This window comes from Myripristis murdjan, chromosome 12, assembly GCF_902150065.1.
Source record: "Myripristis murdjan chromosome 12, fMyrMur1.1, whole genome shotgun sequence".
Lineage (NCBI taxonomy): Eukaryota > Metazoa > Chordata > Actinopteri > Holocentriformes > Holocentridae > Myripristis > Myripristis murdjan.
Genome location: NC_043991.1, coordinates 15,156,479 through 15,182,369, shown reverse-complemented (window position 1 = coordinate 15,182,369; position 25,891 = coordinate 15,156,479). Strand labels below are relative to the sequence as shown.

The following is a 25,891-nucleotide window of genomic DNA, read 5'->3' as shown; positions in this document are numbered from 1 at the left end:
GTTAGCCTTCTTTCCCATTGCTGCATGATTCATCTCAGCTGAGTAGTAATTATTCTTTGCTGATATGTTACAAGCCACTCTTTTAGGTCGGTGCTACATGTGAGATTTGTTCACATAACTTAGTTGTATGCAACAGATTTTCTTTGGACCACACTGTTACACCCCCTGCAATTTAACTTGAAACCTGGTTGCACACACCTTTTAACTTAATTCTGGCATCAGCATTTTAATTGGCTGTTGATGCAACAGCCAAGTCTTCTATAATGTAACTTGGCTGTGAATGTTAGCTGGTGTTAGCTTAAATGCCAAATGTGGACATACTAGGGAGTGGGAATTTTGAATAATGTAGTAGCTTATTACTCTACAAGTTAAAAACTTAGTTAACCTTAGTTAAAAACAGTTTTAAAAATGTCAGAATGAAAAAAGAACTGTGACATGCTTGAAATCTAGACTCTGCTGTCTTCACAGAATCAAAGAGGCTTTGCTTGCTTTTCTTTCTTTTGTAGTAAAAATAATACTTGGCTGTCTAACAATTAAACAATAGCCTTACATAAACAAATAAATAAATAAACTGTTACCGCTGTAGAGAAAGCTTGCTCCACCATCACAGAGGTAGCATGCACCTGCCGCCATGTTGCATCCCACCAACAAGGAGAGGGAGGGAAATCTGCAGTGCTCCTTCATGATACCTGATTATTAACAGTAACATTGATAATAAGAAACTGAATTGTCCCCAGAGAGATGTAGCCATGTCTGAGCCTGTGTGAGAATGGAAAACCTTGGTAATCATTGCATTGTGAAATCTATGCTGTCACTGAAAGCACAGCTTAAGTCTACTGCCTTTCTTAAAGCTTAGAAAGAAGAGACTTAAGTGCTTATATAAGCTTTGTTAATGTGCCGGATATCAAGCTTACAGTTCGCTGCTAGTGCTGCATATCAAGATAAAAGTAGAAAAGCCAAGATAGTACATGACTTGTTGACAGCTTTTTGCTAAGCTGGGCCAAGTAAGGAATGGCTGTGCAGAGGCTTGTGCCTGACCACCTAGGTTTCATACAAGGCGAGAGTGTGAGGCCACATCCAGAGGAGTAACAGCTGTCAATTTTGTCATGGCATCTTACTCAGAGAAAAAAAGGGGGATATCTGCTCTGATGGCATGGTTAATGTTTTGGTGGGATGTATTAATCTATCCCTACTCTTGCTTCTGCTGACTTCAAATTTTGCTTTGCAAGGAGTGATATTAAACAAAACCTCAATGCTGAAATTCAACACGTGAAATTAACCAAAGCCTGTGAACTACTTCAGGTGGTCAGCTCAAGTGGCACTGTGATCATCTGATGTCTCAGCTGAGTTCAAAAGCCTGGCGGGCTGTTTAAACTGTCAAACTCACCTGCTGCTGTTCGCCCTGCTGCTGCTGCTGCTGCTGCCTGTGCATTTCACACACTCACCACCACAGCATCCACCTGTGGGCTCTGGTTCTTCATGGCTCTCCATGGAGAAATTTGCATTGATCTTTCCCTGCTCTTGCCTGCACATTTATGGGCTTTAAATTACTCTTTGCTGGAGGTGATAGAACACAGAGCTTTGGGACCAAGTGAAATCCATATCTCCTTTTATTCCAAATTCAATGTTCCCATTCAGTGCGTGATATGAAAGAGTGAATTGGAATTACTGCAAGTGCCTCTAAACCGGTAGTATTGAGCATTTACAAAGTAGGCCTGCCACATTATACACAATGAGTGGAATGAGTCATCCTCAACAAAACATTTTCTGGGCATTATTATTGTAATAGGGAGGCAAATTCATCATGTTCCATATGTTTCCATTCAGAGTTCAGTGAGAGAATGCTTAATTTACTGTATAAATAACATTACTTTGTCTTGTATTTGAGTCCTTCAAAAATGAGAGGAAATACATAATTTGCTTTGCATTCACGAGAGTCCTGGCAATCCTTTTTTGAGTTATTACTGTTTTCCGTCTTAGTTTTTTATTTGCCTTCATTTCCTGGCTGGAACTGTATGCAAAAGGTTATCATTGCAACTTGCAACATTTGAGCTGGAGACGCATTGCATTTACAGTTAGGATAGGTTATTGACTTGAGTACCAGACTGTGGGCTCTGTTTTTCTGTCAGCACAGTTCAAGCACAGTGTCTTAGTGAGGGCGAAGTGGTAATTTTGTTGAGCACAGGTTGAATTTTGCCAACCTCTGCTCGTTTGGTAGATTTGTGCCAAGACAGCGCTTGTGCCAAAATTAGTGGGGAGTGCTCCAGAGGAGAGTGTCAATACACATGTGATGGCACAGTGCAATTTTGGTGTCCAACAATTTTGCTTGCACCCCCAACCCATCACACCACTTCGTAGCACAGATACAGGATTTTTGGGCTATTTTCATGGCTTTTGCTGGTGAAGTCGTCTCCAAAATCATGTGAAATCATTTTATGTAAGTTATGTTTGCCTGCTTCACACTGACATAAAATCTTACTGCAGTAGGCATGCTCACTTGCGCATCAAAAATTTTTATATTTGATTTTATTGGCATTACTGCCTAATGAGTCTCTAACAGGATAGATTGAGAGCAGTATCTGTCTACCACAGCTGCTTGTAGGATGTGTGAGAGCCTGCTATTTGTTAATTAAACCGCTGTAGCTGTCCTCTGGCAGCAAGACCAGTATGTCGTTCCATCTGAAGACAGGCTGGCAGTTGTGGTGAATGTTTTCAACTCTTGCACAATTATGCATTCATTCATCCAGTGTAGAAGTTATTTAGCTATTTTTGCAAGGTCTGCCGGTCCACACCCAGAAGGTTGTCTTCAGTAAATGAAGACAACCATCAGCATCTCTAGCTGTTTTTAAGGTTTCATAGGAGGGCCTTAAAGGCAAACACGATCTAGCTCATGACAACTATTTTTCAGACATTTTCATATGAGCTGTCTCCATCTATACATACGTACATATCTTGAAGCTACAGTGAAACATTTTTCTTTTTCTTTCTTTTTCCTCTCTTTTTTCAGTGGGATGTTTATCAGGCTGCATGTCTGGTTTTACATTTTCAAAATCAAGTTGGCTACAGTATATAAACATTGTCTGGCCAGATGCAAGGTCCTGATAATTTATTATTTCATATGATTTCCAACAGCTGCTCTCTCAAAGATAATATTGCCTGTACTGTTGCCTCCAGAGCAGTTGTCCATCTTGATTTGTCATCTGTCCAACTAAATCCTTTGTCTTCTCAACATGAAATGAACAGCCTCCTTTTGAATCAGTTGCCTTGAATTAAGATAATTGTGATAATTTCTTAAATTTCAACATTTGATGTAGCCTACAGACCTGTAACCCATGTGATTTTTAGAATTTGATCAGATGGCTGTACCTGGCGACAATTTGTAAAATAAAAGATAAAAGATTTACGCAGCCTGTAAATTACACAGTTTAGGATTAGGGACTTATAATAGGTGACAGGCTTTTCTAAACTTTTTGAGAACATTTGGCAAAGACCTTCTCAAGAAAACATTTTGTCACCACAAAAATTTGTGTTAAAGAGTCGACTGAATGCTGTTATTGTAACCTAACAAACCAGGTGGCACAATAATATCTTTATATGCTTAAGCCTAAACTCACATGTTCTTGTTGTCCATTGTCTGTCTGGTGTTGCCATGTTCACATGGGTGGTCTGGTCACTGTCTAATGATGTGTTACAGGCATACCCAACACTAGATTTGTAGGGTTAGTGTGTGTTTGGGACGCTGCTCACAGACCACTGCTGTATGTTATTCAGTTTCATAAGAGTGAGGTTGGCAAAGGCTCATATGTTAATATGTGTAACAGCGTGGTAGTTTAGCAGGTACATCCTTGTTACATTATTGAATATCCCTCCAATATGCACTAGCTCCACAGTTAGAGCTCTCTCTTGAGGTCTGCTGTAGAGTAAAGCCCTGCTTGTCATAATATATTTTGTTAGTGTTGTCACAATACTAGACTTTTGACCAATACTGCTTTAAGTGTAATATCTGAAAATTTTGAGCTACCTTGATAGCACAACAAACAAGTAAAGCCATCAAGCATTGAATTACCACAATTGATCTGGACAGCTCTCTACTTTTTCACAGGGATTTTGATGTGTGTTGGGCATTGGTCGTTGTCATCTTTCTAACAGAAAGAGCTCCATATTTTGCTGCCAACCAGTTATGTGATGTTCATGACAGTATGGACTTCATTTGATGCTGTTTCCAGGTTTTCAGCTGTGTCACAACCCTTGTCTGTTCCAGTCTGACTACTTTTAAATACCTCAGTCATCAAGCCACCTACATGAATTTATCCTTACAGATCACATTTTATAAACATTATTTTTAATATTTCATGAAAACATTTTTAAAGTTCCATAATGAATTCTGACTTTCGCAGCTGTACTGAGGTAGTTATGGAATCTCTCGTGATAGCCTTGTAAATTGTACATTTTAGATTGTATGGTTTTGTGTTGATCCAAACCTGCCTCCACACCACCATGTGTATGCGTGTGCTTGTATGCCTGCGTGCAAAAATACCTACACAACATGATCAGTAGTGGATGTGTTGAATTTGGAGGCATGCCCTCATCTGTGAATGTGCTACATTGGCAGCTTTATTGCTAAACAATTATTTCCTTCCTTTTCCTCACCATATCTGTTTAAATCTACCAACGAGGGGTTAGAAGAATGGGGGAGACAGAGAGTGAGAGAGAGGGAGACAGAAGATAGGGCTGGAGGGAAGTGGTAAAAATAGACAGAATTAGCTCTTTTATGGGTGAGTTGAGGTTACGTGTTTAAGTTGCAAAGTGTCTTCAACCAGGAAACGTGTCTCTTCCTCATAACATGTGACATCCTGTATGTAGAGGGTCAATTAGGAGGAGGGCCAAGGGCCACATGTCCCAGTCTATAACTCTTTGCGTGTTGCGATGACAGATGTTAGCATCTCCTCCTTCCTATCAGCCTTTTTGCTTTATCTTGTCCTGTCCTGGAGTGGTTTAAAGGATCTGAAACAAGACCGAAACCAAGATACGTCCAGCTGCACCATGACTCAAAAATCAAGATCTGAACTGAGTGGGGTAGTTAACTGACTAACTTAATGCACCAACCGACATTCTTCTTTTCTGACTGGTCTTTAGTAAAGGTTTTATTTATTTGTTTTTGTTTTCCTAGTTAATTTATGCAAAGTTAATTTCTATAGTTAATCTCCTATATTGGTGCTCTTTAATGTCCTTGATATCTCAAATTATAAAGTAGATTTGATAAAACATATTCATAGGGAAACATTAAAAAAAAATCCTTTCAATAAAAAAGCTGAAGATAATGAATTCCTGTGACTCTGTTTTGCAGAGTGCACAAGTAAAGTAGCTTTGCTTTGATGTGCAGAAAACAGGTATGACATTATTTTTGTCTGTTGCAGCTTTGTATGCTTTTGCAGTTGTTCACATTGGTTTCTGTCCCTCCGTATTTAACTTGCATGTACTTCCATGTTACCATTTACGAGGGCCTCTACCCCACTCAGTTGTGGAGTTTGTGACTTCGAACACGTACACTGGCTCAAAAAAGAGCTGGAACGGTGAGCAGGGGTGGGGTATCTTTTTTGAAGCAGGATAGGAAGTTTATGTTAGGAGAGAATACAGTGAAGCTGTTTAGTCTCATCATTTTGAATTTGGCATTGAATTTGTTACGTGCAGAAAGAGTGCAGAGAGAGTGCAGAAAAATCCTGAAAACATTAGAGGTGACTGTGACCAGCGTCCTCTGAGTGTTTTAATATGCAGAACACATCTCCAAAAAACACTGAGCAGATAAAAATAGTTTGAATCTGGTGAAGCATATTTATGATAAACTATAAACTTCCTAAACTGTTCTTGATATTCTTGAGCTATCCATGTGTATTAAAGATAAAAGATCTCATAAAACTTTGTGGCTGGCCCATCTCAGTTCTTTTCCCTTAACATGTTTCCTTATCAAGTCCTATGGTGACAAACTTAACAAATGGAGCAAGTCCCAGAAATATGTATCCTTAGAATCTATGTGTTTGCCATTAATGAGATGGATTTAGGATATAATCATGTATGTTTCTGCACTTGGACCAGCTGGGCTGCTGCTGGGTTCCACACAACTGATATGAGGCCATGGACAAATATCAAACATGTGCATCAACAGTTAGGTCTAGGGAGACATATCTCCAAATCCCTTTGGTGGATTGCCATGAAATTTGGTGACAACATGTTGCCAAGATGATGAAGTTTGGTGAATCTATGACCTTTCCTCTAGTGCCACATCGAAGATCAGAACAGATTATTTTCATCTTGCACAATAATGTCTCAAACTAATTTTTTAGTTTTTGTGACAGCACTCATATTGGCGAGATCATGATACTTGTTGAGTTTTGTGACTCCATGATGTGTCCTCTGGTGCCATCAGCATTTGCATGAGAAAAAGGAGAAAGTAAGGTGGTGATAAAGAAACTGACTTGGTGACAGAGGTGTCCTTTGTTTTGTTGTAAATACAAACTCGCTTGTCAACTAAGGACAAAAAAAAAATAAAACCTGGACCATCAAACTGGTTAATTAGAGAGTGGATAAAAGTCACCTAGTCTGACACCTTACTGTTTCTGCTGCAGCCTGCAAACAGCAGAGACTTGGTATCACTTTGAGACATGATCTGTTACTAATGAGGCAGGTGCCAAAGCATTCTGCACAGTGTGAAACTTGAACATCATCATGCAGTTTAAGGAAAAGAGCCTTTACAGCAGCCTTGGTTACAAAATCATCTTAACTGCTTCTGTTGCTCAAAAACAGCTGGCAAGAGTCCTCTTTCTGTGACACTTGTTGAACCTCAGTAGCTCTGGCTGCCCTGGTGGCCTAGTGGGCAAGGCTCATATGATAAGATTAAAATTCTGCTTAAATCAGGCTTTCAGATCTGTTTTTCTTTATCACCGCCTAACTTTCTCCTTTTACTTCTTTCCTGCTTTTCACTGTAGAGCAGCAGAAATGTGACGAACATGTTTTAAATAGAAATTCTCCAGCCCCCCCACCCCTCCTCTTTCCACTTTGTCCCACATTTACGCATCTCCCCAGCTGTTGGTTCATCAGCCCACACACACACACACACACACACACACACACACACACACACACACACACACACACACTAACCACATACATTCCAGTTCTCTTGTGTGCTTGCCTTTCACATTGGGCCAAGGCAGAGGTCAAGTTCAACATGTCATGCCATCCTGTCAAATGTGAGGCTTCTTGGCTGCTCTTCTCATGATTGATTCTTGTGTATTTTAGCCGTGGATGGCAGTGACCTTCCCACACCCAGTACAGCTTTCATTCCTAGCCCCTACTTACCATTAAATCAGTGGCCCTATAGTCCAGTGGTGATCCACAGTCACACATTTGCTCCCATGCTTAGCACGGGGTTTATTTGGGCATCACTTATCCAACACTAAGCAGATGGATAGTGTGGAAGAATGCATCAACAATGTAACTTTTGTTTCCGATGTAGACCCTGCGAGTCCAGTCGATTAAAATGTAAACCCTGCAATTCTCCCAGGCAACTGTTTTATTTATTTGTTTATGTGTGTCAACATTTTAGTGTGCTCAACTCATATAACCAGTATATATTTTTGACAAACATGTATATTCATTATGTCGCAGCACACTTGCACATCCGAGCACAGTGCTAGGTGACATTTACGTTTATGAAAAACAGAAAACCCGCATATTGCACTGCTTCTTTCCCGTTATTATATCCAACATTTCAATCCCTCTGTGGGATCTTGGTCAGGTACTTTTAGTGTACACCCACCATTCCATTTAAAAAAGTTATGTGACACAATCATTGCTTGCGGGTGTGTTGTCACTCTGTCTATGCTATAGGTTCCAAAAAGGGAATACAGGTTCAGTATAAGATAAGATAAGATAAGATATCCTTTATTAGTCCCACGGTGGGGAAATTTCACGTATTACAGCAGCAAAGTGGATAGCAAGATATGAAGCATAATTTACACTATAAACAGTATATACAGATAATTAGTACCAAGTATGCTTTGACTATTACAATCTTCCCATCATCATAAATAGTTCCCCCAATATATTTGTATGCACTCACAGTCTTTTAAAGTAGTTTTTTTTACTAGTCATTGCTCTTGTGTCACATAAAGGTAAAGCAAAAAGGTACTCAGTCTAATCGATTAATTGAATTGTGATTTGTAAAACTGAATTGAAAAGTCCCAAAAAAAATTAGTCTTGAATTGAATCAGCCACTAGTGAATCATCAATTGAATTGAATCATCGTCAGTAGTTAAGATTCACACCCCGTTTTCCTACCTTTCCTTCCTGCTTTTGTTCACCGCAGGGTCTCTAGTAATGGGATGATCTTACCCAAGTGTTGCGTATGTAACTTTTAAATGAACATCTGAGTTGGAAAGTTGACAGCATTCTGGGTAATTTTGTGCATTATCCTCAGTGAGCATCTGGTCTTGGCCTCAGTGTTGTCCAGCTGTCAGGCAGCACAGCCAGCTCACACACTGCCAATGAAACCTGGTTCAAGACACCGCAGTGGGTCATTTATTACTGTGCAACTCACTGGTGAAATACAATCTTCAGTAATGGACACTTAGGCTACTTAAACATGGTGGTGTTGGATTTCCATTTCATCTCATTTACTTTGGCCAACTGCAAAGGAAGCAGTCTCACATATTTTTTTTTTTAACCTGCGTTGACCTGCAATGCTAAGTTAAGGGATGGGTGCCATGTTTATGTAGGTTTTCATTCCATCCAAACACTACAGCAGCTTATTCCAATCAATAATTCCTTTTTTCCTGGTTTGGAGTACTAGCCAGTGGAATCAACTGCCAGTGTGTTTTGATTAAAACCTGCAGACACTTGGCCCTTGATGGTACAATGGTTACCGATGCCTGGCTTACTGATCCTGAAGGAACCCAGCTGTGTTGTTATATTGTGGCAAATGTACTGTGATGGTGATGTAGCGGTAGCCTTGCTGATGTGGTTCCCCTTTTGTTCAGTTTTTCACAGTTTTCAGTCCTTCTCTAGCTGAGTCCTGAACTACTCTTTAACAAGCAAGACAGATGTGGCCTCAAATGTGTACACCAGCTGATTCTGTCACTGTCATTAGACCTTGACAGTGATTTAGCAATGGGGTCCTGAGCTTACACGGCAGAGATGTCCTTCAGCTCTGATGCAGATGGTAAATGCTGCACAGCCACTGCCACCCACCCCGCCCCTCACAACATCACACACTCACACACAAACACACACAGCCTGGATGCTGGCCATACTAGCACAGCAGTTTTCCAGTGCTGACAGTCCACAGGAGGGCTATTATACGCTATTACTAATATGGCCATCCTGCAAGTTGCCTTAAAAGGCCAGTTATCTGCCACTTCTCCTCTGGGACAGTCACTGAAAATGGAGGCTGCTACAGTGTGTCTGATACACTCTTCTTTGTCTTCTGTCCCACTGAGATCTATAGATAGGCATATAAGGAAGATATTTAGTTTAAATACACACTATAGTTACTGTGGTTAACTGCCATGTTTTCACTTGTCAAAGCCAACTTTGGAACCAGTTGTCTCCCACTATCTAACAAATCAGCAGTCAGGATTTTAGCAGTGTGCTTGTTTCTGTGGTTTGTACAAAACATCTATAATGGAACATATTACAATACTTCCTCTTGTGATACATTATCGATACAATGATTCCAGTCCCTACTTTTTCAGTGTAATTATAATGGACACTCGACTTTGCTTGTCTCTCCTCGCATCCTGCTCAGGAAAGTGATCGGCTTGTACTCTTGCGATGATGTGAACCGTAAGACAATTACTGGAGAAAGGTTTTGGTAGTCTTAAGTATATCTTGGTGTTTGGATATATTGTGAAGACCATTTTGGTAATTTGCTTTATATCACAGAATCCTGAAGCATTTGAACTTAGGCATCAAGACAGGTTTTGATAATGTATGATTCTTTAAGGATCCCCAGTCAGGAATTTGTTCACTTTTTGATGACACACTCACACTGTACAACTTTAAGAATACCAAGTTTATATACCAACTTCTGGCAATGGATCATACATAATCTGTGCTTTTCATGTTCTCTGTTATTGTAGGATTGTAAATTTCCACTGACCCAGTGAAAAAACTTTTAAATCCAATGCAATGTTTTGAAATTCTTGCTCTTGGATGTTGTGTTTGTTGCAATTAATGTTTGCCTTCAGCCTTTTTCCACAGACTAATGTCTCTTTTTTCTTCTTCTCTTTTTATTTTTATCTGTATGTTTTTTTTTTGTTTTTTTTTTTAAGGCTCATGAGTTTGATGAGTGCCGGCTGGACATCAGTGTGAATGACAGTGTGTGGTACTTGAGAGCGCAGGACCCAGAGCACAGACACCAGTGGATTGACTCCATTGAGCTGCACAGGGTGAGTCCAGCACACACAGGAACACTAATACAGCAGGCCAAACCGTGGCTTTACAAAAAGCAAGCAAATTCATTGTCAAACTTGCTATAAAATTAATGCCTTGCATCGCAAATACAGTAGCATAGGCTTATTCCTTTTTAACCTTAACAGTGGATTCAAATAATTGCCAGTTAACCTTTCTGGACAAAGATCTCTGCATTTGTGTGTGTGTCTGTATGCTTATTGTGTGTATGTGTGTTTTCATCAGAAGATCAGAGAAGGGAGCAGAGAGAAGGGAGGAGTCCAGGGATCAGTACTCGTCCCTCCACCGCTGGTGCGTTTGCTAGCAAGTCCCTTGGACTCAAACCAAATCCTGAGTGTTAAACTTGCCCTTAGCACAGCACATCTGTAGCTGTAGTAGCAAGTGTGTGTGTTCATGTACACTTATGCTTTTGTTTGTATCCAGTGTGATACAGAGTGTATGCACACATGCATGTGTTTGTGCACAAGCATGTACATTTTATGCATGGTTTACACTAAGACAGCACACTACTGGTTCTGTAGTCACGGTACACCTGGGGTATTAAGAAGTCTTAAATTAAATTCTATTTACATAGGTCTTAAATACTGTGTGGGACTGTCAGGAGGACAAGTTGTAACAAATATGTAAAATGTTTGCATTGTGTCATCCTGAACAAGAAGTTTGCAACAACTTAGTTCGCTAGCTGTAGCTTGTTTATGTGAATGTAGTGAATCCTGGCTTGGAAACCTGAAGTCTGTACCTGAAAATCTGCATCAAGCCAGATATTGTCTATTGAAAATATTTGAAAAAATACATTAGCCAATATTTAGTGCTCTGTGTGTTTTTTCATCATTTTAATTCAAGTTAATTCTCCACCTTATTTTAGTGTTATTTTAGTATTACTCTTATTACCCTCACCTTGTTATTCCCTCAGCCCCCACAACACCACCAACAACACAACAAACACAAACACACACATTTCTCATTCTTACCACACACACAACACACCATCTTTCTGTCTTTCTCTGTCCCTGTATGTGTCTGTTCTGTTGCCGTCTTCCGTCAATAGTGTGTTGTCACATCTTTGATTATTTTCCTTTTACATGACAGCTAGGTGAGTTGCGTTTGAATGTGGTTTGTCGTTAATGACATATCAAAACAATCAAAATTAACATGGTACTGAACGACACCTCCTTTGTTATCTGTAGTAGCGAGGCATTTAAGGTGCCATAAAGGTAACAAATTTTGATTCCCAGCTCTACTATTAACAAGACTGTGTGTGTGTCTGGGCAAACCAAATTGCTGGTTGCATGGTGACTGTGACCACAAAGGGAATGCAGGGATGATGGGAAACTAATGGCGCTAATGTGAAACCCTGAAAGGATTTAATTATGTTTGGGTGGCCATCAATATACCTGGGCCCTGTGGAAAATTTTGCAGTGATTCCTCGACAGAGGCTGAAGCTGCTCTGACTTTCAGCCATGTTGTTGTGGGAAGAGATTTGCTTGCTGTAGGCAAGACAGGCATAGGCAACATGTCATCATATCATTATATCATGTTATGACACTTTGCATACAAATTTATACTGGTATTATCATGATACAGCACAGTCCTAGCAGGAAAACCTTGCAGCTCGGGGTAATGGCAACAGTGTCCCATGTGAAAATCCAAACTCATATCTGATTTGCGAAAGCACACCAGCAGCTCTGGATACCAATGTAAACAAACCTTTTACATTTTCAGACTGCATGTGAAACCAGCTCATACTGTTGCAAACAAATACTCCTTGTATCAAGAGCACTCATTGACAGTAAATTTGTATTTGAAACAATTCCAGTACTGGTAGACTATGTGGCTTGTTTGGATGGCCATGAAGTTATGAAGTGCTATTAATAAAGGTCTTATAAAGTCTTACATTTCACTTGTTGAAACCTGCAGATACGCTGGTAGTGCAGGGGGAGTGCGGGTGGCACCTTTTGTTTTTATTCAGTGTGAAGGACACAGGAAGCAGGCAGGGGGTTCCCTTGTTGACCACTGAGAAGAGGACAATGGACGAAGGGAAGAACCGCTGAATGTTTATGATCACATTTATACACACCAGCCAGCTACAACACACAAGCAACTGTACACTGATACAGTCATGTTTGTAATTTTTTCCACATCTGTCAGTCCAGTATTCAGGGCTTCATTACTCATGCTAGACAGAGAGTACAGACAGAAATGAGATGTCTGCTGTAAATCACTGTGGGGTTTTAGGAAGGATAAAAATAATGGAGAACAAGCAGAGTCAAAGTTACAGTGGAAAAATATTAAAGCGACATGTGTTTTTGTTACCAGGGTTCCCATGGATCCTTAAAAAACTATTATTGAATTTACTAAATCTAAAAATAAGGCCTTAATTGGTATTAAAATGACTTAAATCAATCTTTCATGTCTTAAAAATGCTAAGACATGGGAGGTAGGATTTTATGTTTTTTTTTTTTTTCTTCAGCTGCAATTTGAAATCTCAAAATCATTGGTAACATCTATTTTTTAAATACTTTACCATATGCCTCTCGCATTAACGTCATCCAAATCAGGTTTTTTGTTTTTCTTCAATGTCTTAAATTTTATTTCAAGTGGTATTAAAAAGTCTTGCATCTAACTTCCCTTAAGCTTAAATGTAACACACCCTTGACATTTACAGGCGTTATTGCACAATCTTGACACATTAAAGTAAAACGGTTTCGTATTGGGGTTTGTTTGAAAGCATACAGCTTTGTGCTGTTAAGATAGACATGATTCAGACTGTATAGATGTAGATGTGAATACGTTTGACATGGACGAGGAGAAAATCGCCACCACACCCTCAATCTCCCTGCCAAAACACTTGTAGCTCATTTGTGGGCCTTAGTTTAGGGAATCCCCCCTCCTGTCATGCTGCACCCCTCCCTCTATTTCCCCTACTTTCTCACTCCTCAGTTCCAGGGAGCCACCGTGAATCAGCCAGGACAGGAGGGAGTGAGTCACACACACACACACATACACACACACACAGTGCCCCCCTCCCAGTCCCGCCACAGTGAGTCACCACTGAAAATTCTTCCCCCTGCTAGAAGGCCCTGCTTCTCTTTCTAACCTACATTACTCACAGCGCTCTGCAGCCCAGTGTCAGCTCTCTCCAGGGAGACACAAAAACACCACGGCCAACATTTCAGTCTTCTTATAGACTGAGAAAGTTAAACATCTACAAATGGAAAAACAGGGGCCTATGCCAGTCATCTAAACAACTGTCAAAATAAGTTCCTGCCTGGAACTGATGACATAAGGCATTATGCTCTTTGCTTATTTCTGGATTATCTTTTAATATGGGCTTAGCTTGTTATTGGATTTCACAGTTTGTTGATACTCTGACAGTAATGCAACATAGAGAAGTGGTAATGCAAGGTAATCTTGTATAGTGTATTGATAGTCAGTTATTAGCCCTTTTCTTTCCAAACAATAACCTGGTGAGTCTTTTAGAGGCCTATTTCCGTCAGGCTTAGAGATTTGCATCAGCTTTAGTTTCAGGCTTTATCTCGTTTATTGTCTGGAGTCAGTAGTGTGTGTATACTGGAGCTGTAATCACTAAGCACACAGTATGCACACACTTGGAACACACAGACTCACACACTATTTGCTCGTAGCTTGAGGTTATGCTCTGCGCGTTATATGTTGACAGCACAGCCAGCAGCTGATAAATTTTGCTTTTTTTGTTTTTATGTTGTCGGATTTCATCAAGTAGGTGGAACAGAGTCTGTTTGTTTAGATTTTTTTTCTTCATCAGACAGATAAAGTAAGCCTTCCTTTAAGATTGTTGGGTGGTGCTGTCTGTATGGTGAAACACTGTTGTGAGGCAGCCTGTAGACCAGCTGAAGGACAGCCAGCAGTGTTTGAAATCCATGTGAACGCAGGTGAAGTGTTACTTCTGGTCGTTGGCCGGGAGTTACCCCAGGCTTTCACAAATAGCAGCCACGTGAATTTCCTGCCCCCAAGTGGTTAAAAATGGAAGAGCACTTATTTCTTTACCCCGCTAGAGACAGCGATCTGTGTTTTTCAACCTTTCCTGCCTGCTATCTCCCACCAGCTATTCTGAGGGCCAGCCTGTTACATAATAAAGGAAAAGGGAACTCCTCAGCTTTTAGCAATACAGTTGATGTTCCACTCTGACAAGGTCAGAGAACCTGACTGTTTTTATTATTCATTCATTCATTCATTTATTTATTTTTTAATTTTCATTTAATTCAAAATTTACTTACATAGTAATAGGGCTCACCATTAGGATTAACTGGCAAAGTAACTTATCAGAAAACACCAAATTGGATATCGACAGAAAAGGAAACAATATCAAAGACAATAATAGTAGCTTAGAAGTGATGATAAAAATAGTGTGAATAAGTGAATAGAATTGAAAATATATATCAGAAACAACATAAATAGATTAAAAACAGCAAGGAGCAATATATTTATAATAGAAATAGCAAAAGAAGGGGTGGTATGAATGTAGCAGTGATCAGGTTTGTTAATGTATGAGCACTCTATAAATCCCAAACAATGTGTTATATTTAGGAATGTTTTTCTTATTCCAAGAACCTGGTGTGTTGTGCTGCTGTGCTGGATGATGTCACGATGCATCCTGTCAAAGTTTTATCACATAATTAAAAACAAAGCTCCATTTCAAAACACAAATAAAAAAATTTTGAAAAAAAATCAGTTAAATATGTTAAATGCTAATATATCTACAGCCACATTTTATAATTCACAGTTCATCAGGGACGAATACAATGTTGCAAAAGATAGGAATGGGTTTCTCATTAAAATTTGATGTGATGAAGACTATAGGACATGGAAATTGGATGTGATGACAAGTGACACAGTGCTAACAACTAAATGAAAGTATTGTGTTATGAATACATCTGATACATGCTAATATGATGGGCTAGGTTTGACAACTCAACAAGGCAGAGAGAACTTAGGCTAGGTTCACACTGCAGCTGAAAGTGACCCAATTTTATTTATTTTTCTCAGATCTGATCTTTTTGCCTTGCTCAGATTCATCTTTGCATGTGGCTTGTAATCTGACATCACTGTGGACAGATTTCTGCCATGATCCCACATTCACAACAAGCACGCTGCTGAACAACAGAAAATGTTATTTGCGTGACATTCGATCACAATTAATGAAACAGTGGTGCAGACATTCATTTCTTGAATAGTTTTCTGTGGTAACCGTGGTGTGGTGGCAGTCTGTCAGCTGATCGGGGTGAGGTCAAGAAGGCAAAAAGGGCTTTGATTGAAGGATTTTACAATATATCTGTATATCAATTAAATTTGTAACCTCCTGTCTCCCTGTCATTGTTGATGTGATCCTCCTCCATATTTTGTTTTGGCCCACTACTGCTGCAAATGAATTAATGATGACACTGATATGAACATGCGTAGTTAGGAAAAACACGACTTCTGATCAAAGTGTTCATACAGTGTCACATCAGCAGGAATCAGATCTGATTTAGGACTACATATCAAAATGGACCAAATCAGAAATGAATGAAAATGTCACATTAAGTTTTCACATTAGTTTTCACTGTTTACACTGGCATAAAAAATCAGATATGTGTCATATTTGAGGAAAAAATCAGATCTAGACCACGTTCCAGTGACTGTCTGAATGTAGCCTTAGAGAGCTTTATGTGTGACAGTCCGGTTATAATTTGGTTGGTGTCAACAGGTCTGTCCATGAGCTGTTCTTCCACAGCGTGACTAACTTCTCTTCATCATGTTTGTCTTTCTCTCCGCTTGTCCTTTTCCCTACAGGCTGAGTCTGGTTATGGCTCAGAGTCCAGTCTGCGGAGACATGGCTCCATGCTGTCTCTCACCTCAGCCACCAGCGGCTACTCTGCCACCTCCACGTCCTCCTTCAAGGTAAGTCTTTGTATCTGCACAGGTGAGGGGTGTTCAGATATTTTAGACATGTAAACAGATGCTAGATTTGCCAACAGACAGCAATTGCCAAGAAAGTAAAGTCTTTGCAATGTAAACATAGCAATATTAGCACTGACATCCTCCAAGCCTAATGCCATGTTAATGTCCTATGCAATGGAAGGTAGAGGTAGGAAAGATTTCTGTCAGTATTACTTGTAAGTGTTCGCGTCAGTTGGAAAATAAAATAACAGGAAAGTAAATTTTGCTAACATTACAGTGCTTTAAGTTTGTGTTAAAGTAACACTAATAAACCATTATTAAACCATTAACAGAATATGATCAGTTTTGAGACAGGCAGAGTTGGTTTCTTGGTTAGAAGGCATGTATGATAAAAGTAGTATCGGAGAATTAGAAAAATATGACATTCCTCGTTATTTCGAGTTGGATGTTTACAAGTGGGACATTGGTACTTAAAATTTCATCTGGCGTGAACATGGCATAAAAAATGTGTTACCTTGTTGTCCCCTCAGAAAGGTCACAGCCTGAGAGAGAAGCTGGCTGAGATGGAGACCTTCAGAGATATATTGTGCAGGCAGGTGGACACGCTTCAGAAATACTTTGACGGCTGCGCAGATGCCGTGTCCAAGGATGAGCTGCAGAGAGACAAAAGTAAGAACCACAGATGCCACTCTTCTTCAAAGAGAGAGCAACTTATGATAGTCTGGTTTGCATCTCTAGTTTGTTTCATTGCATAGATGTTTCATGAAGTGTGTGGAAGGAATAATATGGCATTAGAAATATGGTGTGGAAAGAAACTGGTGACATTGCACTTCTGCATTTTATTCTGTTTCTTCAACACTGATGTTTTTGCCAGTGTTTTATAGATATCATTGTGGAAAAACTGTATTATGACCAAAAACATTTGACAAAGTATTCAGAAAGAAGGCTCAGCATGCAGGTTTGTGCTGTACCTTACTGTCCAGTAGAAGTACAACAAACAATTGCTTTGCCTAAGAGAATTTTGAGCTGTGATGCATTATGAAAATATTTGGAGTTTAGTAGAAACATGTACTGTATCTTGTATGGAATGTGTTTGTCTGCCCTGTTACTGAGAAAGCAGTTATTCTGACCTGTCCCCCCCCTCACCCTTACCACCACACACACACACCAACCCTCCTTTCTTCTCTTTCCTGGCTGCCAGAACATTTGCTCATGGCAGCTTGTACTTTGTCAAAGCGCTGGGTGCCTGTGGATGACCACAGTGAATGAAGCCCTGCCTTTGTTCCCTTCCCCTCCCTCCCCCTCCCTCCAGTCCCCCTCCCTCCCCCTCCCTCCAGTCCCCCTCCCTTTCTCTGTCTCTCTATCCTGAAGATGAAACCAGACCATTGTCATGTTGTCCAATACAGCAGAGTTCTGTCAGTCTGCTAGGGTGCCGTGCTGTAGTTGTGAATGGGCCACTAGGCACTACCCTACTCTGGTCTCCAGCAGGACTTTCAGCAGGGCCCTACAAGAAAAGGCTTGTGCTGAGCAACTATCTTTTTTTCTTTCTTTCTCTGTTCTTCCTTCATGCTCGCTCCATCTCAGTTGTGGAGGGTGATGAGGATGACTTCCCCAACACTCGGACGGATGGGGAGTTTCTGCACAACAACAATGGCAGCAAAGAGAAGTGTGAGTTGTTCAGAATTCTTATTCATAAAGTGTGGTGTGTAGTCTTAAATATGTAGGGATTTTTTATGTGCCAGCTCAGGTGGGCTGCTTGCTGATTAGAATGCCAGTTGCTTGATTCCCAATACGTTAATTTCTCTATATGCAGTGTTCCAGTCGCTGAGTCCCAAGGGAATCAATGGCATAGATTTCAAAGGCGAGGCCATCACATTCAAGGCCACCACAGCTGGGATTCTGGCCACTCTGTCCCATTGTATCGACCTCATGGTGAAGAGAGAGGACAGCTGGCAAAAAAGACTGGATAAGGTACATAACGTAAGACTGCAGAATATTTAATTTACTTTGGCAAAACAAACATGTTTTTTTTTTTTTTTTGCCATGCCAGCTGAGAATAAATCTTCTTCAGAGACATGAAATAGCAGGTGCTACTAGTGGCATTAATTAAGGTTATTTTCCATTTAAGTGTAATTGAGTCTTTCCTGTGAGTCTGCATTAATTGCAGCAGGACCCTGGCTCTGTTAGACCTAAATGGAACACAACTTTCATTAATGTTATTAGTAACACCTGTTTTTACCCTGCTATTTCATGTCAAAATGGCTACTGTGAAAAATGTTAGCATTTTGTCTGAAGCTGTAGAAGAGACAGAGAAGGGGAGATACAGGAAAGAGAAAACTCTGTTAGGATTTGATGCCAGGCTAGTGGGGGCATACATGTCATTCCAGAGGCTGAGGTCATAACCTCTTGAGAGTCTCTGCACAGCCGTGCTTATGCAATGACTCTGGATACTTGTGTGTGTAGGAGATGGAGAAGAGGCGACGGATAGAAGAGAGTTATAAATCGGCCCTCAATGAGTTGAAGAAAAAGTCTCACTTTGGCGGACCAGATTACGAGGTGAAGACATTGTATATCAAAATAAGGCACTTGTTCATCACACATTACATGTAAGTAATGGTTCTTATATTCCCTGTCCCCTTTTTTTGTTAGGAGGGTCCAAACAGCCTCATCAATGAGGATGAATTCTTTGATGCAGTTGAAGCTGCACTTGACAGACAAGATAAAATAGAGGAACAGGTAAGCAAACAAAATCACATGGTATTCCTAAAATAATAACCACATTGATAAAGTGAGTTAAAGGCTCATTAACAGTTTTGCATTGCACTGTCACTGTAGCTATGCTGTGGTTGTGTAGGTGGTGAAAGCATTTACAATTCTGCTTTACAGCAAAAACACTTGACAGTGTCAAGTTTTTATGAACTCTCTGCTCACTAAACACAAATGAAAGCAGAGGCAGTTATATTTACATTCTGTCAGATGCATTGATGGTGCCCAAACTGATGTTTAGAAGTATTTCTCACCAATAAACCAAATCATACATCCCGGAAAATTCTTGACATGTGGCATTTGAGAATGCTTTTTCCACACCTGAAAAAGTTTTGGAAAATGATGAACTATTCCTAAAGTTTTGAAAAAGTAGTGACAATTTTTAATAATGATTAAGCTAGAACCAGAGAAGGGAGAGCAATTAAAATATTTTTAATTCCTTGAAATCAGCTCATATATCATTCTAGGAAACCAGGCAGTCAGAGTCAAGAGACATGTCAGTCACTATAAGACATATTTTCTCTTGAGTTTCCACCCCCTATTGTACAGGTCGCTTTACTCATTATACCAAAGAAATACAGTCATGGAAATTTGATATGTAGTCATGGAAAAGTCATGGAAAACTTTTGGAATTTGCTTGGTAAATAATTGTAGAAGCCTTGGATGCACTAGTCTTAACAATTTGCGGATGCAGTGTTGTACCATTGAACCTAGCGATGCACCTCTCCAGTTTGTCTGTTGTCATCTGGTTGCCCGTTGTTGTACATCAGTGATAATCAACCGTGATACGGACAACAGACACCAGCAGCATAGCTACAGGGGTATTTTGACACCAAAGTATAAATTGACCTTAATGATGTAACGTGGTGTGTGTGTTTTTCCAGACTCAGTGTGAGAAGACAAGAATACAGAGGTCCAGCCCGGTTCCCTCTGGAGACATGTATTCCAGCGCTGGCACACACAGATTCTCTGACAAGGTTTTCCATCTTCTTCAGTCCCTTAAACAATGTTCATGCTTCTGTCATCACTCCACCTCTCCCCTCATCTTGTCTCCTCATTCTTTTTTTTTTTTTTTTATTGTTTTCTCATCTCACACCTCTTTCGTTATTACATTTTGCTTCTTTTTTTTAAATGTTTCTCTTTCTGTCCTCTGTCCATTATCTCATGTGTTCTCATCTTCTGTAGCCCCATAGTCAGTCTTCTCTTGCTCTGATAGTCACTGCCCCTCCTCATGATGTCCACAGATTCAGCGCCGAGGTAACTCACTGCCACGGCTTAGCCCATCACTGTACCCCTATGTTTGTTTTTGTTTTACCTGTCTTGGCTGTACTATGTCAGCATGACTGCTGAAATCCCAAACACTGCACCAGCTTAATCAGTAACACCCCAGACCTACATGACTCGCTGGCAGCATAAAGCCCCACCTAACATCCAAGCATGAGCTTCCATTTTATATCTGTGTATGAAATAAAAATGGTATGTTGAATGATATTGTCCTCCTCCATTGTATTCCATAACAGGTCAGCCTTGTATTCCACAGCTTTGCCGTCCTGACACATGAGAAATTACATCGCATGTGAAGCTTTATTTCTGTTGTTTGACTCAGTCCACTTCTCTGCACACCTTGGGCCCATTCACACCTGGTCATGTCATGCAACTTCTATCTGGGTTTTATCTTGATGAGATTTCGCCACATTGAGTTTACACTTTTTAGTCCGTCCTGTCTCCAGTCAGCTGAACTGAAATCTGATCGCGATCCTTATTGATATTCTGATTGATATTCTGCCCCTCGGAGCTGCCAGAATAATATGTTTGTCTGTTACTTTTTTATTCACTTTTTAAAGTTAATGGAAAACATCATTTTTGGCAGAGAATATACAGCTGTGGATGATGATGTACACAAAAACACAGCCAAAATCAGTGGGAGCCGACGTTGCTCTGCACTTTGATTGAGGTGAACTAGATTGGTAATGTTAGAATGTGTCTTGCTACGTCTCCCTATATTTTCTTGACTTGAATGGAGTACAACAGTCTTTACCATTCAAATCAACATACAGACTTAAGGCAAGTCGCAACTCTCTGAGGTGAGAGGTTTAGCAGCGAGGAGGACCAAAGCAGTGGAAAGACATCGAACCTTTAATTCACTTTGCTTCTCCAGTAAAGCTCAGCTAAACTGTAGCAGTTTGTAGTATTTATGGAGTTGCATTAGCCAAGTAAAATGTATGTATATTTGATGATCTGCCCTACTGACTCATCACCACAGAAAACAGTATATTCGCCCTTTTATTCTACACCAGCCAAATGACCACGGCAAACAGCTGTGAAGATACACTTTTGTACTTTGGGGGACGTCCGTGTCACATGAGGTTACACTTTGTGTAGAACTTTGGTGAATGTTCGAGTTGCATGAAACAACCAGGTGTAAATTGGGGAGCTGATTCCATCCCACTGTGCCATGCAGATTTTCCGGCGCCTTTTTGAGACGTCATTGCGCCACTAACCTCGTGTCCTCTTCCTGTCCCTGGCTTTGTGTGATAGGTGGAGGAGATGGTGCAGAATCACATGACCTACTCCCTGCAGGATGTGGGCGGAGATGCCAACTGGCAGCTAGTTGTTGAAGAGGGAGAAATGAAGGTGGGCAACAGCAGATCTTGGCAACCCTATTTAAATCTCTACTGCACTCTAATCACAAAATTGAGTACATTTACATAGAATTCTACTTATTCATAAAAGTGGAACACCGTGTAACCAGTCTCATACTGCACTAATACATAAGTACAGTGTATGCTTACATTTTGCCATGTGTGTTCCAGGTGTACAGGAGAGAGGTAGAGGAGAACGGGATTGTGTTGGACCCACTGAAGGCCACCCATTCAGTTAAGGGGGTGACTGGTCATGAGGTCTGCCACTACTTCTGGGACACTGATTACCGCAACGACTGGGAGAGTAAGTCCTCTTTGAATACAAATCAGTGCCAGTTTAAAATGTGATATGAAATATTCCTCTACTGTAACTCACTCATGTTCTCTGTGTCTTTTTAGCCACTATTGAAAACTTCAATGTTGTGGAGACGCTGTCAGACAATGCTGTAATTGTCTATCAAACACACAAGGTAAGAGTCACAAGGCTGCACTGAGACATTCTACAGGAAAGGTTGGATGTTACATGGTCATGGGCCGCTTCTTTTAATCACAGTAACTCACTTTTTGTGTCGTGTCCTGCTGAATCATGATATTAAGCCAATCTGTGTGTTGCAGCGGGTGTGGCCTGCATCCCAGAGAGATGTGCTGTACCTGTCGGCTATGAGAAAGATCCTGGCCAACAATGAGAATGACCCTGACACCTGGCTGGTCTGCAATTTCTCTGTGGATCATGACAATGCACAGGTGAGTTATTACAAGGTGTCCGCAAAATGTCTAAAATTCATCATAGTCTAACATTAGAACTGATGAGGTCTTGATTCCCACATGACATTTTGTGTGTTGTTTCATTTATCCTTCTATTTCTTGTATCCAAAGTTAGTCAACATTTCTTATGTTACAAAACTAAATCTACTGAACCTGATACTGCCTTTATAAGTACCTGTCATATTTACCAGTAGAGAGAAATCCTAGAAAATTGTTGAACTTAAATGCCCCGAGTTCCATGGAAAAAAACAGAATGGATGGATTTATTGCAGTTGCACCTAAGGGACACTTAACAATAGCTAGAAAACCTGTAACTTCTAGAGACATCTAGTTATTAATCTACTGTATTCCCACCTAATGCTTACCTCTGTATTAATCCAATATATAGTACCTTTGTACTTACCTGAAATGCTTATTTAATTAAGTAGAAGATGATTTGTCTAAAAAACTGTCTTAGATTTAATTAAAATTTGCCTTAAAAGGCATTAAGTTTGACTTGCAGAAATCCTGTATTAATGCATCCAGACAGCACAAAACTCACACGCTATTCTTCAAGGCCATTATCTTTGAGTTTGGATGGTCAAATAATGATTAGACAGGAAATTTTGAACACTACAGCTGTTAAGAGCTGAAGATCTACAGAACATCTCTCCAGTAGAGTCCCAGAGACTTGCAGAATCTGTGCCAGGTAGCACTGAAGCTGTTCAGGTGGCTCACATTGGCTCAACATCATACTAAGATACTTTATGGTGATTTTATGTTGATTCATTTGTCACCCGTCTGTATGATGCTACTTTGTTAATTATTTCTCCTGTCACATCCCACAGCCAACCAACAGGTGTGTCCGTGCCAAAATCAACATCGCCATGATCTGTCAAACACTGGTCAGCCCACCAGAGGGAGACAAAGAGATCAGCAGGGACAACATCCTGTGTAAAATAACATATGTCGCCAATGGTACGTGGTGATATTAGAACAGGCCCTTTATGTAATGCTGTGTGATCCCAACCTAATGAGGATCTAAACCATGATGCATGCCTTCTCAAGTTTAAATGTGTAATAAAAAAAATAAATGCTTATGAACTCACAGCTTTTCTTTGTATATTTACACAGTATCCTGTGCAACAAGTTTTGCTCTCTCTGTTTACAGTGAACCCGGGAGGCTGGGCTCCTGCCTCCGTGCTCAGGGCAGTGGCAAAGAGGGAGTATCCCAAGTTCCTAAAGCGCTTCACCTCCTACGTCCAAGAAAAAACGGCCGGCAAACCCATCCTCTTCTGAGGCGCACAGGTAAAACAAAGCACAGTTTAGGAATCTGGCTTCATGTATCCATCGATAGCCCTTGGGTTGAGTAACTGAATCTTTACTCAACAGATACCGTGCAACGTGATGTGAAGCCACTCAGTCGTTCCAGGGTGCTTCATTAAAGTTGAGATGTGAACAGAGCCCCCTCCTGGAATTTTTGAGGACCCATCGTCTGCTGTCCTGCACATCCAGACCACTGACAGCTACTCTGCTGCCATGACCATCCTACTTCTTTATGTCTTTTTCAGCTGCCAAACCTCAGTCTTTAAAGCTGCTGCAGGCAAGTGTCTCTAAGCACAATTTGATCATAGCTGGTGGAATTCCCACTCTTTTCCAACAGGTTTCCATAAACTAAATGTACTGTGAAAACCCTGTTTGTATTCTGCTCTGCCCCAAATCAGCTAGCCGATCCTGGCTAGTGGGCATCAAATAAATTTTGCTGATGTGTTTCAGCAATAGCAGTGGTTTTAAATGTGATCCTGAGGCAGCAGAGCTTGAAGGGGTGGTTGTTGTCATTTCAAATTTTACCAAAATTCCTCCCAGAAATTCCCCCTATTTATCAAACTTGCCCACAGCAGCTTTAAGGTGGTTCCAGTCAGGGAAAGTCATTGTGGCACCCTCTGGTGGTTATATCCGTTACTTGTCCATATGAATTTTCATAGAAAATAATATTTCTAGTTCATTCGTACATAACAGAGCTATGATTTCATATGAAAAAAATACTTTATGGATTGCAATTGCTTATGGGTTGCCCCCCTCCCCCATAGCTCAAATATGTTTGTTCTGTTCTGTCACTTTTTGCTCTTTTCTGACAGATGTATTAATATATACAGTAAATATACATAGACAAGAAAATCTGCTAAGAGACTAAACTAACAATGTTAGTCTTGCTCTTTGTAGTTGTCTTTTTTGTAAGAAATGGGCTTTGTTCCTTCTTTGGGTTGAATTTTTGTTTTTGTAATGATCAGTAAACTCTTAAGCTTTCTTTTATGCTGCTAATATTAGCTAGTAAAACATTGTGATTAAGTCGTTTTTGAGCTAAAAACTCACTTTGTGTGTAGAGAGAGTCCTGAGGGCAGTCATGATTTCATGACCCCTATGACAGAGACTTGAGAATTGTGACTCTTCTTGTGTCTCTCTGGTGAAGACCACACCTGCTGGTACTGATGGAGAGACAATACACATTTTCCAGATATTTAATGTACAAAAGACATTATTTACTTGGCTTATGTTTATGTCATTGTTTATATGTTGCAGTAGCATAAAGAAATTTTTAAAATGTTTAGCAAACTGTATAAGCCGTCACCAACAATTTTGCTGAACGTCCGCAAAATCTTTTTGGGGTCGAATCAACCCCATATGCCTTAGTCTATGTAATAAGAGAAGAAACTAATGCTTTAGGATGGGATAAGGGTGGTGTTAGTACACCCATGAAATCACTAGCAAAGTGCCTCATGGCCATGTACTCCATGTTGTCTTCACCTTTTGATCCAGCTGAACTTCTCTCCCACAGTATTTTAGTGAAGAAATCAATCAGGCTTCTGAGTGTGTGGTTTTCCAGCAGACGTTACAGCTGCGTGTCTCTCCAGTAACAATGGCACAAAAGAATTTGTTCTAAGCACAAGGTTACGTTTAGCAACAGTCTGAAAGGGTTATTATTATTGGCCATATCATTGCTTCATAACTTCATATTCATTGCTTTGCAGCGACATTTGCTAATTCCCATTCCCAAACCTTTCATTTAGTAAGATAAAAACTATAGCTGAATGATTGTTTCTGGGTGAGATGATGCTCAGGCTTTCGGCTACAGTAAGCGGAAAGACGCCAGGCTGGAAAGCAGACACCTCGACAAGGAGTTATGAGTTAAGTTGCATTTCAACCGAATGTAGTATTAGAGAGAAATTTTGTAAATAAGATGTTCACACTAATGCTGTTGAGATCGACTTAAAAATGTACTGTGACAACGTGGCACTTCTTTGCCCTGTTTAGAAAGAGAAATAAATTTATCCTCCAGTTCAGTTTGGATGTGT

At 40.2% G+C, this 25,891-nt stretch overlaps 1 protein-coding gene across 7 annotated transcripts in view; it reads left to right on the top strand.

The window, feature by feature from the left end:
- Window positions 1–25,879, top strand: part of LOC115369124 (collagen type IV alpha-3-binding protein) — a 32,712-nt gene extending 6,833 nt beyond the window's left edge. For 2 of the 7 annotated variants that reach the window (XM_030065685.1, XM_030065684.1), the window contains 16 exons: window positions 10,329–10,445; window positions 10,693–10,758; window positions 16,279–16,386; window positions 16,917–17,055; window positions 17,971–18,054; window positions 18,200–18,366; window positions 18,850–18,942; window positions 19,036–19,122; window positions 20,037–20,129; window positions 21,691–21,786; window positions 21,966–22,098; window positions 22,194–22,264; window positions 22,410–22,538; window positions 23,387–23,516; window positions 23,710–23,846; window positions 23,931–25,879. In XM_030065685.1, the coding sequence (XP_029921545.1) occupies window positions 10,329–10,445; window positions 10,693–10,758; window positions 16,279–16,386; window positions 16,917–17,055; window positions 17,971–18,054; window positions 18,200–18,366; window positions 18,850–18,942; window positions 19,036–19,122; window positions 20,037–20,129; window positions 21,691–21,786; window positions 21,966–22,098; window positions 22,194–22,264; window positions 22,410–22,538; window positions 23,387–23,516; window positions 23,710–23,837 (1,641 nt within the window). In that variant the 3' untranslated portion in view covers window positions 23,838–23,846; window positions 23,931–25,879. Of the gene's footprint in view, window positions 1–10,328; window positions 10,446–10,692; window positions 10,759–16,278; window positions 16,387–16,916; window positions 17,056–17,970; window positions 18,055–18,199; window positions 18,367–18,849; window positions 18,943–19,035; window positions 19,123–20,036; window positions 20,130–20,337; window positions 20,410–21,690; window positions 21,787–21,965; window positions 22,099–22,193; window positions 22,265–22,409; window positions 22,539–23,386; window positions 23,517–23,709; window positions 23,847–23,930 lie in introns of all 7 variants that reach the window. The other 5 variants (XM_030065690.1, XM_030065686.1, XM_030065687.1 and 2 more) reach the window with 5 other exon arrangements.
- Window positions 25,880–25,891: the final 12 nt, after the last annotated feature.